The sequence below is a fragment of the Antrostomus carolinensis genome, unplaced genomic scaffold, assembly GCF_000700745.2.
Source record: "Antrostomus carolinensis isolate BGI_N321 unplaced genomic scaffold, ASM70074v2 scaffold40430, whole genome shotgun sequence".
Classification (NCBI taxonomy): Eukaryota; Metazoa; Chordata; class Aves; order Caprimulgiformes; family Caprimulgidae; genus Antrostomus; species Antrostomus carolinensis.
Genome location: NW_010291496.1, coordinates 40,979 through 53,908, shown reverse-complemented (window position 1 = coordinate 53,908; position 12,930 = coordinate 40,979). Strand labels below are relative to the sequence as shown.

General features: G+C 44.3%; 1 protein-coding gene across 1 annotated transcript in view; it reads right to left on the bottom strand.

Annotated features, from left to right (window-relative positions):
• Positions 1-278: 278 nt before the first annotated feature.
• FAH (fumarylacetoacetate hydrolase) overlaps positions 279-12,930 on the bottom strand; it is an 18,989-nt gene continuing 6,337 nt past the window's right edge. Inside the window, exons 5-14 of the mRNA XM_010176426.1 lie at positions 11,543-11,633; positions 10,906-11,003; positions 10,608-10,660; positions 9,107-9,206; positions 8,388-8,518; positions 7,108-7,183; positions 6,436-6,482; positions 5,394-5,495; positions 4,283-4,400; positions 279-379 (exon numbers count right to left, since the gene is read on the bottom strand). Of these exons, the coding sequence (XP_010174728.1) occupies positions 300-379; positions 4,283-4,400; positions 5,394-5,495; positions 6,436-6,482; positions 7,108-7,183; positions 8,388-8,518; positions 9,107-9,206; positions 10,608-10,660; positions 10,906-11,003; positions 11,543-11,633 (896 nt within the window). The 3' untranslated portion in view covers positions 279-299. The remainder of the gene's footprint in view (positions 380-4,282; positions 4,401-5,393; positions 5,496-6,435; positions 6,483-7,107; positions 7,184-8,387; positions 8,519-9,106; positions 9,207-10,607; positions 10,661-10,905; positions 11,004-11,542; positions 11,634-12,930) is intronic.

The window sequence follows — 12,930 nt, the reverse complement described above, 5'->3', positions numbered from 1 at the left end:
AGAATATTTAAGTTTCTTGAAAAGCTTTTTTTATAATTATGAAAAAATCTTAACATAGTAGAAGAGTTAAGAATCTCACTTTCCATTTCAATCATCTTATTCCAAGAATTTTAAGGTAGCATTGAAATCCTTTTCTTATTGCACGAGAGAGCCACACTCATCTCCAAGATATTTATTGACAATTAAAAATAATAAGATTCCAATCACTTATATAAAAATAATAAATTTGAATAAGGCAGCAGAGCTGTTAGAGGCAGGGGAAGAGATCCTCCTTCTCAGATGTCACCTTAGTCCAGTCATCATGGATCTGACAGGGCTGGAAGGATTTTTCCCGAGCACTGGCCGAATCCCACGCGGAAGCCGTTGCCCTGGCAGTAACCTAGGGAAGAAACCAAAAGACAGTTTGTTCTGTAAGGACAGCAGGATTGCACCAGGAATAAAAGTGAATAAAGGCATAAAGAGACCAAAACCAAGTAGAAACATTTCAGAAATGCAGTGTGGGGTAAAAAAAACCCTACTTGGAAGAGCCCAAGTAGCCCAGGAATTTAAAAAAAGAAAAAAGAAGCACAAAATGTTAAACACAGCAATATGCAAGTTCAGTGAATTGATCAAAGAGCAAACAAGATATGCAATATTTCTGTTTTCAAATCTAATCTGCAGCATCATCAATCTAACTGGCAAACTGATTCACTGCCTGGTCAAGCCTTGCAGTTAATAAAGTAAATGTGGATTCTCCTTCTGCTCTTGAGACATCAGGATGCTTATAGCCTGAAAAATGATCATTAAACCCCCTCAAACAGGACCTACCCTTGCAGAATCTGTTTTGCTCACTAAAATCAAGTAGTTTAGTTCCATGAGAAATTCAGCATCTGTCTCAAAATATTAATTTATCCTCTCTTATATAAACAGACATTGAAGGTCTGTGGACTGCTGTTGAAGTTACTGGTCTGTGACAACATCTCTAGCTACAGGATGATTCAGTGTCTCCCTACTCCTGCATGATGGGAGAGATGACATTAGGATGGAGATGCCACAGTGCCTCTTGCTGCCACCGGCCAGCCGAGCTGCTCCAGAAACAGCATCCCTTAGCAAATGAAGGAGGGGAGGGGACACAGCCAGGGGCTTCTGGCCCACCTGCAAAGAAACAGCTGAGAAGAAACAGCTGAGGAGACCTACTGTAGCTTTTCACTAACAAAAGCTGATCAAAGGAAGGACACAAATGGCATATGTTGTATTTTAAGGACTGATTTCATAGTTAGAGATGGATTTTCCTAAAATAATGGAATATAGCATCTTCCCTGCATGTGATGAAAACCATCTGCCTTCGAGAAGCCAAGAGGGAGGTGAACAAAACAAACCTTAACCCTAATTCCCACCCTTAGCATGGATCAGAGGGAACCTCCAAGGAAGAGGAGGATGGGTAGGCTCAGGCCACAGGGCAGCCAAAGTTGTTGCAGCCTGAGGACAGACCCCGCCAGCTCTAACCCACAGCGCAGCTCTCACAGCCAGGCTGAAATTAAGTTTTTCCAAGGACAGCAGTGTCTAGAAGTTCCTGTGTAAGAACCTGCCCACAGACACCATCCCAGTATCTGCCGGGTAATCCTCATTCGTAAGCAATACTTGAGTAAAACACTCGCTTTAAGGCTCAGCTCAGTTTCCATTTGTCTCGTTAGGCTTCATTGCCAGCTTTCCTTTGAGGGCTGGCTTATTATTTCAGTCCAACTTAGTTACCCCTTCTGTCAACTACAATTTAGAGCTAAGAACCTGCCCACAGACACCATCCCAGTATCTGCCGGGTAATCCTCATTCGTAAGCAATACTTGAGTAAAACACTCGCTTTAAGGCTCAGCTCAGTTTCCATTTGTCTCGTTAGGCTTCATTGCCAGCTTTCCTTTGAGGGCTGGCTTATTATTTCAGTCCAACTTAGTTACCCCTTCTGTCAACTACAATTTAGAGCAGTACCAAGGAGAGGCATGTTTAACAAAGCAAGCTCTGTGCTGCCAGCAGCAGTGGCCTGAGCAGAGTTCCAGGGAGCTACAGAGAGGTTTTTGCAGCTGGCAGCAGCACACCATCAGCAAACCCTCCTGGAGACACACTTCTTGGGAAAAAAAATTAAAAAAAAAAAAAAAATATATATATATATATTTCTCCAGTTTTATGTGTTAGGGCTCTGAAATAGTTCCCACAAGAGGAGCTAGAACAAAAAGTTGAAATAGGAGACTGGAAATTATGGGTTGGGCACTTGGCAAGAGCTAATGGCACTGCCTCAGGAGAGGATGCAATAGCACTAGCCCTGCCTCCAGGGTGTCGTAAGGCCCTGGATCTGCCATACATCATAAATAGGAGCAGATCCCAAACTGTCCCAGCAGCACCTGGCTCTCATGAACGGTGTGATGCCCTGATTGCTACAACCACAAACTGTTGCTAGAGTAAAATAGCACAGCAGACCAGTTAACATGAGACTGTCCCACTGGGGCAACAGGGCCTTCCTCCAGGTTAACAACAATGCCATCGTGACATCTTTAAAGAGAAAAGACGTTCAGGATTTAAAGTGTTTATTTAAAGGCAGCCTGTTCAGGGCATGAACAACATGGGTCACGGTCTAGTACCATTTGTCCCTCAGCTGGCCACCTGCCCCAGCAGCTCCCAAACTGCAAGGTGCTCATTGCCAATAAGGGTGTCAGCATGTAACTCCAGAGGGACATCCATAATACCTAATTGTACCCTAATTTAGAACTTCTGGCATAGTTACTAGAGAGAGATCTGCATCTCTGGAGGGCAATGAGGCCATCTGAATTGCTGGAGGAGTGTCTCTCTGCACTGAACATATAGGGAGCCTATGGAGAGCAGCCTAAGATGCCTACATCTGGTCACTGGATTGTTGGAAGGCTGAAGGTTGCCAGAGGTATTGGGGACACCTCAGTTGCATCATCCGCAGTTCTCTCCAGTACATCTCAACCTCCAATTGTCTCAGCATCTTCCTCCACAAAAATGGCAGCATCTCACAGAAACATGATTTTGAAAGCTATTGGATAGGCTGCCAGGCAGGAGGCACTGGGGCTGTGGCTGCAGTGTTACCAAAGCTGCTCATAAAGCCATCACTGGAAGGCTGGAATACACCCATATATTTTGTTGTTGTTGTTCATCACAGGAAAGTTCTCAGGTTTTGCTAAAAAGCTTTCTGAAAAAAAATTAGACATTTTAGACTGTTTTGGCAAAAATCCTAGAAGTCCTGGTTGGATTAAGCAGGCACAGATATATGAACACATACTAGCATCACACTTTCATGTCCTGCAGGTTGCTGCATAGGCATTGGTCACTCACATATTCTCTGCCATAAGTCACATTCGTAAGTGTTTTCTCATCACTTGAGCCATTTTGTTCTCCGTGCAGACTATCTCTGATCACATCAGCGTGTTGGAGTTGCTCAGAGCCAGGTGTGTCACTGGCTAAATCTCATCTGAGCATGCACAACATCCTACAAGATATTCTCTAAAAATTTTTAGGTAACATAGCAAAGACATACACTAGCTTGAATCAAAAATTTCTGATGGCTGTTTTGCCCAATATTTGCCACCTCAGAGTCCTAAAGGAGTTGACGAGATGAGAGGAAAAGGAAAATAGATTTTCTTTTTTTTTTGCATTAGTCTTTGGATTAAAAAGAAGTAGGAGTGGGATGTAGATCACAAACCACCATGGCAGATTTTAATTAATAAAATCCTTAGTTTCTCAAGATGAAAATTAAAACCATGGCCCAGCATGAAACAGCTCTCAAGCACAACCCTTTTCAGAGGGGAGCTGGTCAGCTGTTCTAGCAGGTTTCATGCTGTTTCCCACATATTTGATTTGCAACACAGTTTGTTGAATATGCATATGTTACAAATGGAATATTATTCGCAAAATAACTTCTTTCAGCATTTGCCAAGCTCTGCTCCATATGCCAACTTGGACTGTGGTGGCAACAACACATCAGCTACCTTTAGTCCCAGGGTGTTTTTGTCCATAAAGGCAAAAGCTCCATGATCCCCTTAGCATGTACACGCAGGCATAGCAAGATCATGAACTGCTTAGCAAAGCAAATAATCTAATCCAGAAAGCATTTATTGCAGGGAAATTTCTATCCATCTGCTTTTGCCTCCTGACAGGTAGGAAGGAAATAGCCATGCTTGCGCAGCAGGTACGTATAGAATAGCCCATCACCCTAACAGATGCTTACACCACTGGGACCAACCTATAGAACCATGTCCTTGGCGCAGTGTAAGAGCATTTCTTCGGCTGTTACCTGTCAAAATGATTTCATCTCCGTCCTGCAGGAATTTACGAGACTGTCCACTGCCAAGAGGAATTTCTTTTGTTCCATTCCAGGACAGCTCCAGCATGGAGCCAAAGCTCTCCGGCTCCTTCAACAAGAGTTCATAAACAAATAAACAACTTTTTAGTATCTGTCCTGCTGTTAAACTACTTACTGCTGGAAGCAGACACACAAGTAGCTCTATAGAACAGTTTGGCTGTTGATTTAATTCATTGATACATTGGCTTGTTTTCCTGCCTTCGCATTTTAATTGCTCGCTTGCTATAAGCAGTCATGCTCCCAGCCATTATCTGGCATGTTTAACATAGTGCTAAACCATGTCAAAGCAGTTTGGGTCTGCTACAGAAAATGTGGAAACAAATCGAGGGCATTTCCACAAATCTAGTGCTTTTATGTAGTCACGTTTCCGAGTTTTATTTACATTTTGTTCTTCAGAAGAGCAAAGGTTTGTAAGTCTTCAATGTCACCCTGCAGTACAATAGTTTAGATGAAACAAAAAGCACTTCAGAAATGCTCAAAATGGAAGTACAGGTATCTCAACTCGGAAACAACTTACCCTGAAGCTGTCTTTCAGAACAGGATTTATATTTGATGTTTCAGAAAGCACCTGTGCCTTACCCATATATTGCAACAACTGTGCACGTGGCAGTACAAGCAGAATAAGAGCTTGTGAAGTTAGCTCCAAATATGTAGGATTAGGGAAACTAAAAGTTATACCCATGTACCTTTTACATTTTACTCAAAACCAAAAAAAAAAGCTGTATTACATAGAGTATAAATGGGCTGTGTGGATGCTTGTGCATAGAAATTCATTTGCATCATAGCAAAATAGTTCTTAGGGAAAGGAACACAGGAGAGATAAAAAAAAAAAAAATCAAAACCAAAAACAATAACAACAAAAGCCTCACCACTTCTCAGTGCAATTTTGGTGCTACCAAAGCATTAGCCCTAAGTGCCTAGGAAGGAACTGCAGAGATTGTCATGGCTGCTGAAATCAAACAGGGCTTACACCCAAAGCCTTGCTCAGTCAGTTTTGGACTGCTGATCAGTTCTCAGTGAGTATCATAATTTAAACACTCACAGGTCCACTGATTGTGCCTGAAGCCAGGAGATCTCCAGGTTTGAGGTTGCACCCATTGATTGAATGATGAGCCAGCTGCTGTTTCATGGTCCAGTACATGTACTGCAGGAAGGAGGAAGAGGAGGGTAAAGCAATGAAGGACAAACCTCTCTGGCATGCCATTAGCCTAGGTAGAACATACTGCCTTCTCAGAATGGTGCTGCTAAGAAAAGTTTCCTTATTTAATCAGGAATCTTCAGCAGTCTATAAACAAACTCCATAGCTACTTAGTGCTGCATTCTCAGTAGTCACTGTGGCCTGGCTGATGGCTTCCTAAATCATGACCAGGAGCTGCAAATAAAACACGTGCTTTAGCATGCCAATTAGTCTTTTAAAATGTCTCTTCTTTCAGCTGGATGGCATTTCTCATCTTCTTCCTCTTTAAAGCCAGCACTGCTGACCCAGGATCCATGATTAAGTCCAGTATTTTAACAAATTTATAGAAAAATCTCCTTATGACTGATTTGCTGACTACTGATTTACTGATTAATGTAATTACTATGCAAAAAAAACCCCCAAAAGTGAATATAAAATTGATTGAGAAATCCTGCAGCTGGTACATATACCCTCTGGCTTCAATCAGCATGTAGGGACAGAGCCTGTAGGGGCTGGGGCAGACCTGGACTTGGAGCGGTGTCACAGCAGCGAGTCTACAGCTAAATTACCAGCTGTGACTGCGAAGCTGTATTGCACCTCAGCACAGTGAGAGGCAATTCCCTCTGCCTGCCATCCTCTGCTCTCACCACTCCCTCTCAAATGGGCACACAACTTACAATGCTCTGAGCACTCTAAGCTGCGCAGCAGAAAGTGCTGCCCTCTGCATTCAGGTGTTTCCATCTCACTAGGGATGAACTATCACCTCCCTTCACTCTTCTTCCTCTGTCCCCTACACACTTCAGGTCTGATCTTCAGCTAATGCAGAAGTCAGTGATTGAAACAGCCTAAGCCTGGAGCTGACAGCGTCAGGGAGATTTCAAACACATAAAAGATACTGGAGTCTTACCTTGAAATTGGATCTGCATATGGTAGTTGGCGTGCTCATTCCTTCCCCTGCAAAAAAAAAAGAAAAATAAGAAACAGGGAAACAGTTTGTTTGTGTAGGATGAATGATGTTGGAGTCTTGATTTTACAGATGGATGGAGACTTCTTTTATCATTATAATCCCTTGCAGGAAACAAGTAATAACATTTTCTATTCTAATATGAAGGCCAGCATCTTACACAAAACAACCACGTGGGTGGCACCAGGGTAGTACTGAGTGCCTGTTTCCTACTTTCTGCTTTCCTAAAGGAGCACACCTGGACCTACTGGTCAAGAGGGCAATGAGTTGTGGGTCTGAGGTAGGTTAACATCAGAGTCTCATGTATATTTGCTCTTCCCATGCCCTGCTTTTGCCTGCCTATGCAGGCAGACCCCGTGGACCAGGCAGATCCCCTGTGCAGTCAGATCCTCCTCATCATAAGCTGATCGTCTGGAAGACATGCCTTCCTAGACTCACTGCTGCACGGCCAATGGGGAGCATGAAGAGTTTTGCCTCTTTCTCTGGCAGGGATAATATGGGCAAAGATGGAAAAGGAGAACCAGAGACCCAAGAGCAAATTGTCTGAAATATGTGGTGGTTCTGCATCCCTTAATTGGCAATTTCAGCTTAATAACCCGCTCAGCAATACAGTACCTTTAATAGCAACAAAGAGCTTGATGTCAAAAGTGTAGGGTTCTTTATCCTGAAGGTAGGGCAGTGGCTTGGGATCCTACAAGCATATAAAAGGCACCACAGTCTAAACAAACAGAAAGGAAAAATTCCACGAGCCATCCCAGTGACGTTTTGTTTAACCAGGCTGTGCCACACACCCCATTTACTTCACCGTTGTTACTGTTCAGATTATTACTTTGCTTGCTCTCATGCACACTTAAAGATCTTTCTGAACAGATGTGGTATCCATATAGATTTGTTTTTCTATACGTGGGCTCCAAAAGCCCTCTCTATCATTACAGTGTGGATATTAATCCAAAACAAATCCAGTGCTAGCACACCTTTGCTCTGTGCCTGCACAGAGAAGATGGGAAGTTCTCTGCAAGACTCGTTATTGTCTTTTTCCATTTATCCTAAACCTCTACCTAACCCAGACAACTGGAAATGCTTGAATAAAGTGTATTGCTTGAGTCCACTCTCTCGCCACTGCTTGCTGGGTGCTAAGTGCTACCAAACACTAACAAGAAGCTCCCTGATCAGTTTATTTTCCAGATGTTTCAAAGGAGAAAATGTTTCTGCCCTGCTCAAGCAGGCAGGATTACAGTTCAAGGACATCATGTGCCATCACTAGTGACACCAATGAGCATTTGAACTCAGAGGGCCCAGGGTGTCTTTATATGTGTGTAATCACAGAATCATAGAACGGTTTGGGTTGGAAGGGACCTTAAAGATCATCCAGTTCCCACCCCCCTGGCCATCAGTTGGGACACCTTCCACTAGACCAGGTTGCTCAAAGCCTCATCCAGCCTGGCCTTCAACACTTCCAGGGAGGGGGCATCCACAACTTCCTTGGGCAACCTGTTCCAGTGTCTCACCACCCTCACAGTGAAGAACTTCTTCCTAATATCTAATCTAAACCTGCCCTCTTTCAGCTTAAAGCCATTTCCCCTTGTTTTGTCATTAACTGCCCTTATGAGAAGTCCCTCCCCAGCTTTCTTGTAGACCCTTCAGGTACTGGAAGGCCACTATAAGATCTCCCCAGAGCCTTCTCTTCTCCAGGCTGAATAGCCCCTACTCTTTCAGCCTGTCCTTATAGGAGAGGTTATGGAAGCAGGATTACACTTATAAACTCTATGAAGAAAGTGCTTGGCACTGGTAACACTCGGTGATTTCAGTGATGGGACCTATGAGAAACACCGTCTCCTTCGCTGAGATTTTTCTAGCACTGCTTTTCCTTTATTTCAACTCTTTCTCTTACTAACCTGGACAGGGTTTGGCAACACGAATGGCATGAGAGCTTCCATGGTAACAACCCAAGGAGAGATGGTTGTGGCAAAGCTCTTGCTCAGGAATGGACCCAGAGGAACATATTCCCATTTCTGGATGTCACGAGCTAGGAAGAGAAAATTCCCTTTTAGACCCTCAAACCAATTTTCTTAGCCCAGCTAGATTAGGAAGAAAAATCAGCAATAATTAAGACAAGTCAGGCCATCCCCATATAACCAGTACTTTTATCCCCAGTTTAGTTAATGCTTTTATACCCAGCTATGGTCTGCGCCAGTCGTAAGGACAATTTCAACTAGTTAACTATGCTTTTGTCTGCTTAAATCTATGCAGAGACTGAGGCACTTGTGATTGCCAAATCCTCTTCCTACTCCTGACACTGAAATCAATCCTCTCTTGGAATCACCATCCTTCAGGCTGCTCCATCCCTGCCTGGAAGAAACTAGACTGATATTAGCTCTTTCAGAAGTAAATAAATCTTCATTAGGCAGCAATTTTTGGATCTGCTGATTGATCAAAGATGGATTGAGATACAGCCTGAGAAATGCAGACAGCATTTCATTTTCATCTCTTGGAATCATATCTAGTGGTTTCAATGATCACTATTCTACCAGTAAAATATATATTTTATTCCTATCTAAGGTTTCCCGTGACGCTGTAACCCCCTCTCCAGGCAGACTCCTGCAGCACCAATTACCGCTCCAGTCATTCATAAGGACCATCCCAAAGATGTGCTCCTGGGCTTTGCTGATAGGAATTGGCTCCCCATACTTGTTCCCAGGACCTACAAAGAATGCCTGAAATTGCAAAGCAAAATGTTCATTAAGGAATTGTTTTGAAGCTAGAAATCTTTACTGCACAGAGGGTTACAGGCACAAGCAACAGAGGCTGGGCAGGGTGTGATTTTGCATCATTTCCATACAAAATTAGACAAAACCCATGGCCTAGTCCCTCTTTCTTCCCCTCCATGAAGCTGGCAGGCTTGAAATACTTAAGAGCACTGTATTGCTACGATGTCATTAAACAAGGGCATGATGATGTCAAAACCCAGGAGCAAAAATGGCCCCTCCTCATCAGAATCCATATGCAGAGCAGTTTTACCCACTGAAGTGACTCTATTTGCTGCAGACAGTGAGCAAAAAAGAGTTTAAAGTCACCCAAAGGGATGTTGAATGCGGCAGGAGCCTCTCATGACAAAGAGGAGGCAGGTGGAGAAATGTGCCCACTAAGTAAAACAGCTCATGAACTGTGTACCTGCACTTGCTCCCTGAGAAAGTCTACAACCTGAGCATGCAGCAGAGAAATCTACAGGGAATTTCAGTTGCCTCTTTCCATGAAAAACATGGAAGTTTTTTTTCTTCCAAAGCCTTCATCAGTCTAAATCTGCTCTTGCAGCAGCCAGCAGTAAAACTCAGGCTGTGAAGCAGATGTATGGCAGCACTTGATGTGCCCCACTTTATGGGACTGCTTCCTACTTCATAGCACTGATCTGCAAAGCATACAGTATTAAAGGCTTTCAGTTCATTTTTAGTAACATTTCCCTTTAATATTAGATTTTTTCCACTTTTTTTTTTTTTTTTTAAAATGAGAGAGATGGGGAATATGTCACATAAAAATTATATAAATCATAATGAACAATCCTATAAAACTCTGCCTTTTGGAACACACTAAGCCACAAGAAGAGGCACCTTCCACAGATGTTTGGTTACAACACCCACAGCACAGGCTTCATCTTTCTAGCCAGAAGGATGAGGACTTTGAATTGCACTCCCAGGAACTCACGGCTTCCTCTGCTCTAGACTGAAGGTGCAGACAGCCTGTACTTCCAAAATCCCCAGTGTCCATTAAACGATGCTGGCTGCAGTGCAGAGGTAGCTGCTAACCAGGTAACAGGCTGTGGTGCCTGATAAAAACAACATGCCTGTGTGTTTCCAGACTGCTGCACTGGTGCTCAGGTTTGGCCAGATGAGTTCTTCCCAGCCTGAAAGCTGTATGAGAGCTAATGCACCCTGCAACTTGTTGGAAGAGAAGGTTTCCCCTCTAGATACCTTTATTGCCTGCTGCACAGGCTGCTCAGGGGGAAACACAGGAACTGTCCTTATGAGACATCAATTTTAGAAGAAGCTAAACCTACCTTTTCTTCCCTGTTTCTATTTTAATGTTTTTCAAGTGGTAGGGGGAAAAAAGCCCCATCTTACCATTTCTAACTCGATATCCAGACGCTTACAAGCACCAAACACTGGAGGTTTATCTGTGGGTAGAAGAAAAGAATATTTAACAACAGGGAGGCAGGTAGGGAAACAAAAATAACAGCCAGAAGAAGCAGAACAGCTCATGCTGCCTGGCATGCAAACACAAAAAGGACTCAACTTGGGGCTGTCTCTTGTCCTGACCCCAGAATGAGTTTTAGGCAAGGCTTCCCAGACCCTTCCTCTTGGAGGAAAAATAAAAAATTAAAAAATAAGAATCCACATTAAAATCCTGCCATGGACTCACCATTGTCAGGTTTCATTTGCCCCACAGGTCTCCGGATGGGTGTCCCAGACACCACAACGGATGATGCCCGGCCGTGATAACCGACAGGTAAGTGCAGCCTTGTGAAAGAGAATCACAGAGCATGAGTGAGCTGGGAAACCATCACCACCCAGAGCAGACTTTTGTGGTGGAAGCACCACAGAGGTGTGAGGTATGAGGAGAGAGTTCTGCATAGATTGGCATGGATACTTGCACATTATTTGATCTGAGATGAAGACATAAGCAAACTATAATCTAAAGCCATGTAGCTGTCTTAATGCACCTCTGTGCCACTTCTCCACTTAATTCCTTGGAGCTTAAACTCTGCTTTCCCGTCACTCAGCAAAAAACAATTTCTTAGGTAAATCTGTCTTTGAACCAGAGAGTTGCATTGTAATTGGTGGGGCTGCTGCAACGAAATGTGGTGCAGAAACGACTAAGGCTGGGGAAATGTGGTTTTCCGTTTTGTTATCAAACTCCTGACAGTACAGATTGTCATCTGCTATGAGCTGAAATCAGTATTTTTCTGAAAAATCACTCAGATCTCTAAAAAATTATATATATGCACAGCTAAGCATGTAAAATAACTCTGCGCCAGAGAAAAACCTGAACTACCCACCAGTTAGGCATCAAAGCATTCTCCTTCCCCCTGAACATGATCCCAACGTTCGTGGCATGTTGGCGTGAGGAATAGAAGTCAGTGTAATCTCCTGCGGAAAGAAACCCATCAAATAGGGATCAATGGTAGGGAAATCCCTCATCTGCTGAGGCTACAGCACATAGAACATTGGTGCCAGTGAAAAGATCAGCAAAGGAGACAGCGAGAGTGCCAAGTAGAGACATAGAATCATAGAATGGTTTGGGTTGGAAAGGACCTTAAAGATCATCCAGTTCTCCCCCCCCTGCCATCAGCAGGGACACCTTCCACTAGACCAGGTTGCTCAAAGCCTCATCCAACCTGGCCTTCAACACTTCCAGGGAGGGGGCATCCACAACTTCCTTGGGCAACCTGTTCCAGTGTCTCACCATCCTCACAGTGAAGAACTTCTTCCTAATATCTAATCTAAACTCACCGTCTTTCATCTTAAAGCCATTTCCCCTTGTTTTGTCATTAACTGCCCTTATGAAAAGTCCTTCCCCAGCTTTCTTGTAGCCCCTTCAGGTACTGGAAGGCCACTATAAGATCTCCCTGGAGCCTTCTCTTTTCCAGGCTGAACAGCCCCAATTCTCTCAGCCTGTCCTCACAGCAGAGGTGCTCCAGCCCTCGCATCATCCTGGTGGCCTCCTCTGGACTTGTTCTAACTGCTCCAGGTCTCTCTTGTGTTGGCAATATTTAATATTATTAACACAAGGATGTAATTAATAGCATACAGGTGGTCACGAACACTTCGCCTCCATATTTTCATACAAGACCGGCCTTTTTTGTGCAGCCTGCAGTAGAGAAGAGGGGAGAGCAGGCAGGACACAGAACAGCAGCAGCTCCGCAGAGGGCAGGCGGGTCCCGCTGCTCTCCCTGCCCGGCCCGCGGTGCCCGGGCTGGGGAGAGGCTCCAGCGCAGGACATCTGCTGCCACCTGCTGCCATCCCCGCGAACGGCGCCCACCGAACCCACCCGGGGGAAACCAGAGGGGTTGGGGGGATAAAACTCCTCTTCGGAGGGGGGAAATTTGAGTGGTGTCCCTCAGGGGTCCGTACTGGGACCAGTACTATTTCATATCTTCATCAGTGACATCGACAGTGGGATGAAGCGCACCCTCAGCAAGTTTTCTAACGACACCAAGCTGAGTGGTGGGGTTGACACACCTGAGGGTCAGGACACCATCCAGAGGGATCTGGACAAACTTCAGAAGTGGGCCTGTGTCAACATCATGAAGTTCAACAAAGCCAAGTGTAAGGCCCCAAACCTGAGTCGGGACAACCCTGGTATCAGTACAGGCTGGGGGGTGAAGGGATTGGGAGCAGCCCTGCAGAGAAGGGCTTGGGGGGACTGATGGAAGAAAAGCTGGGT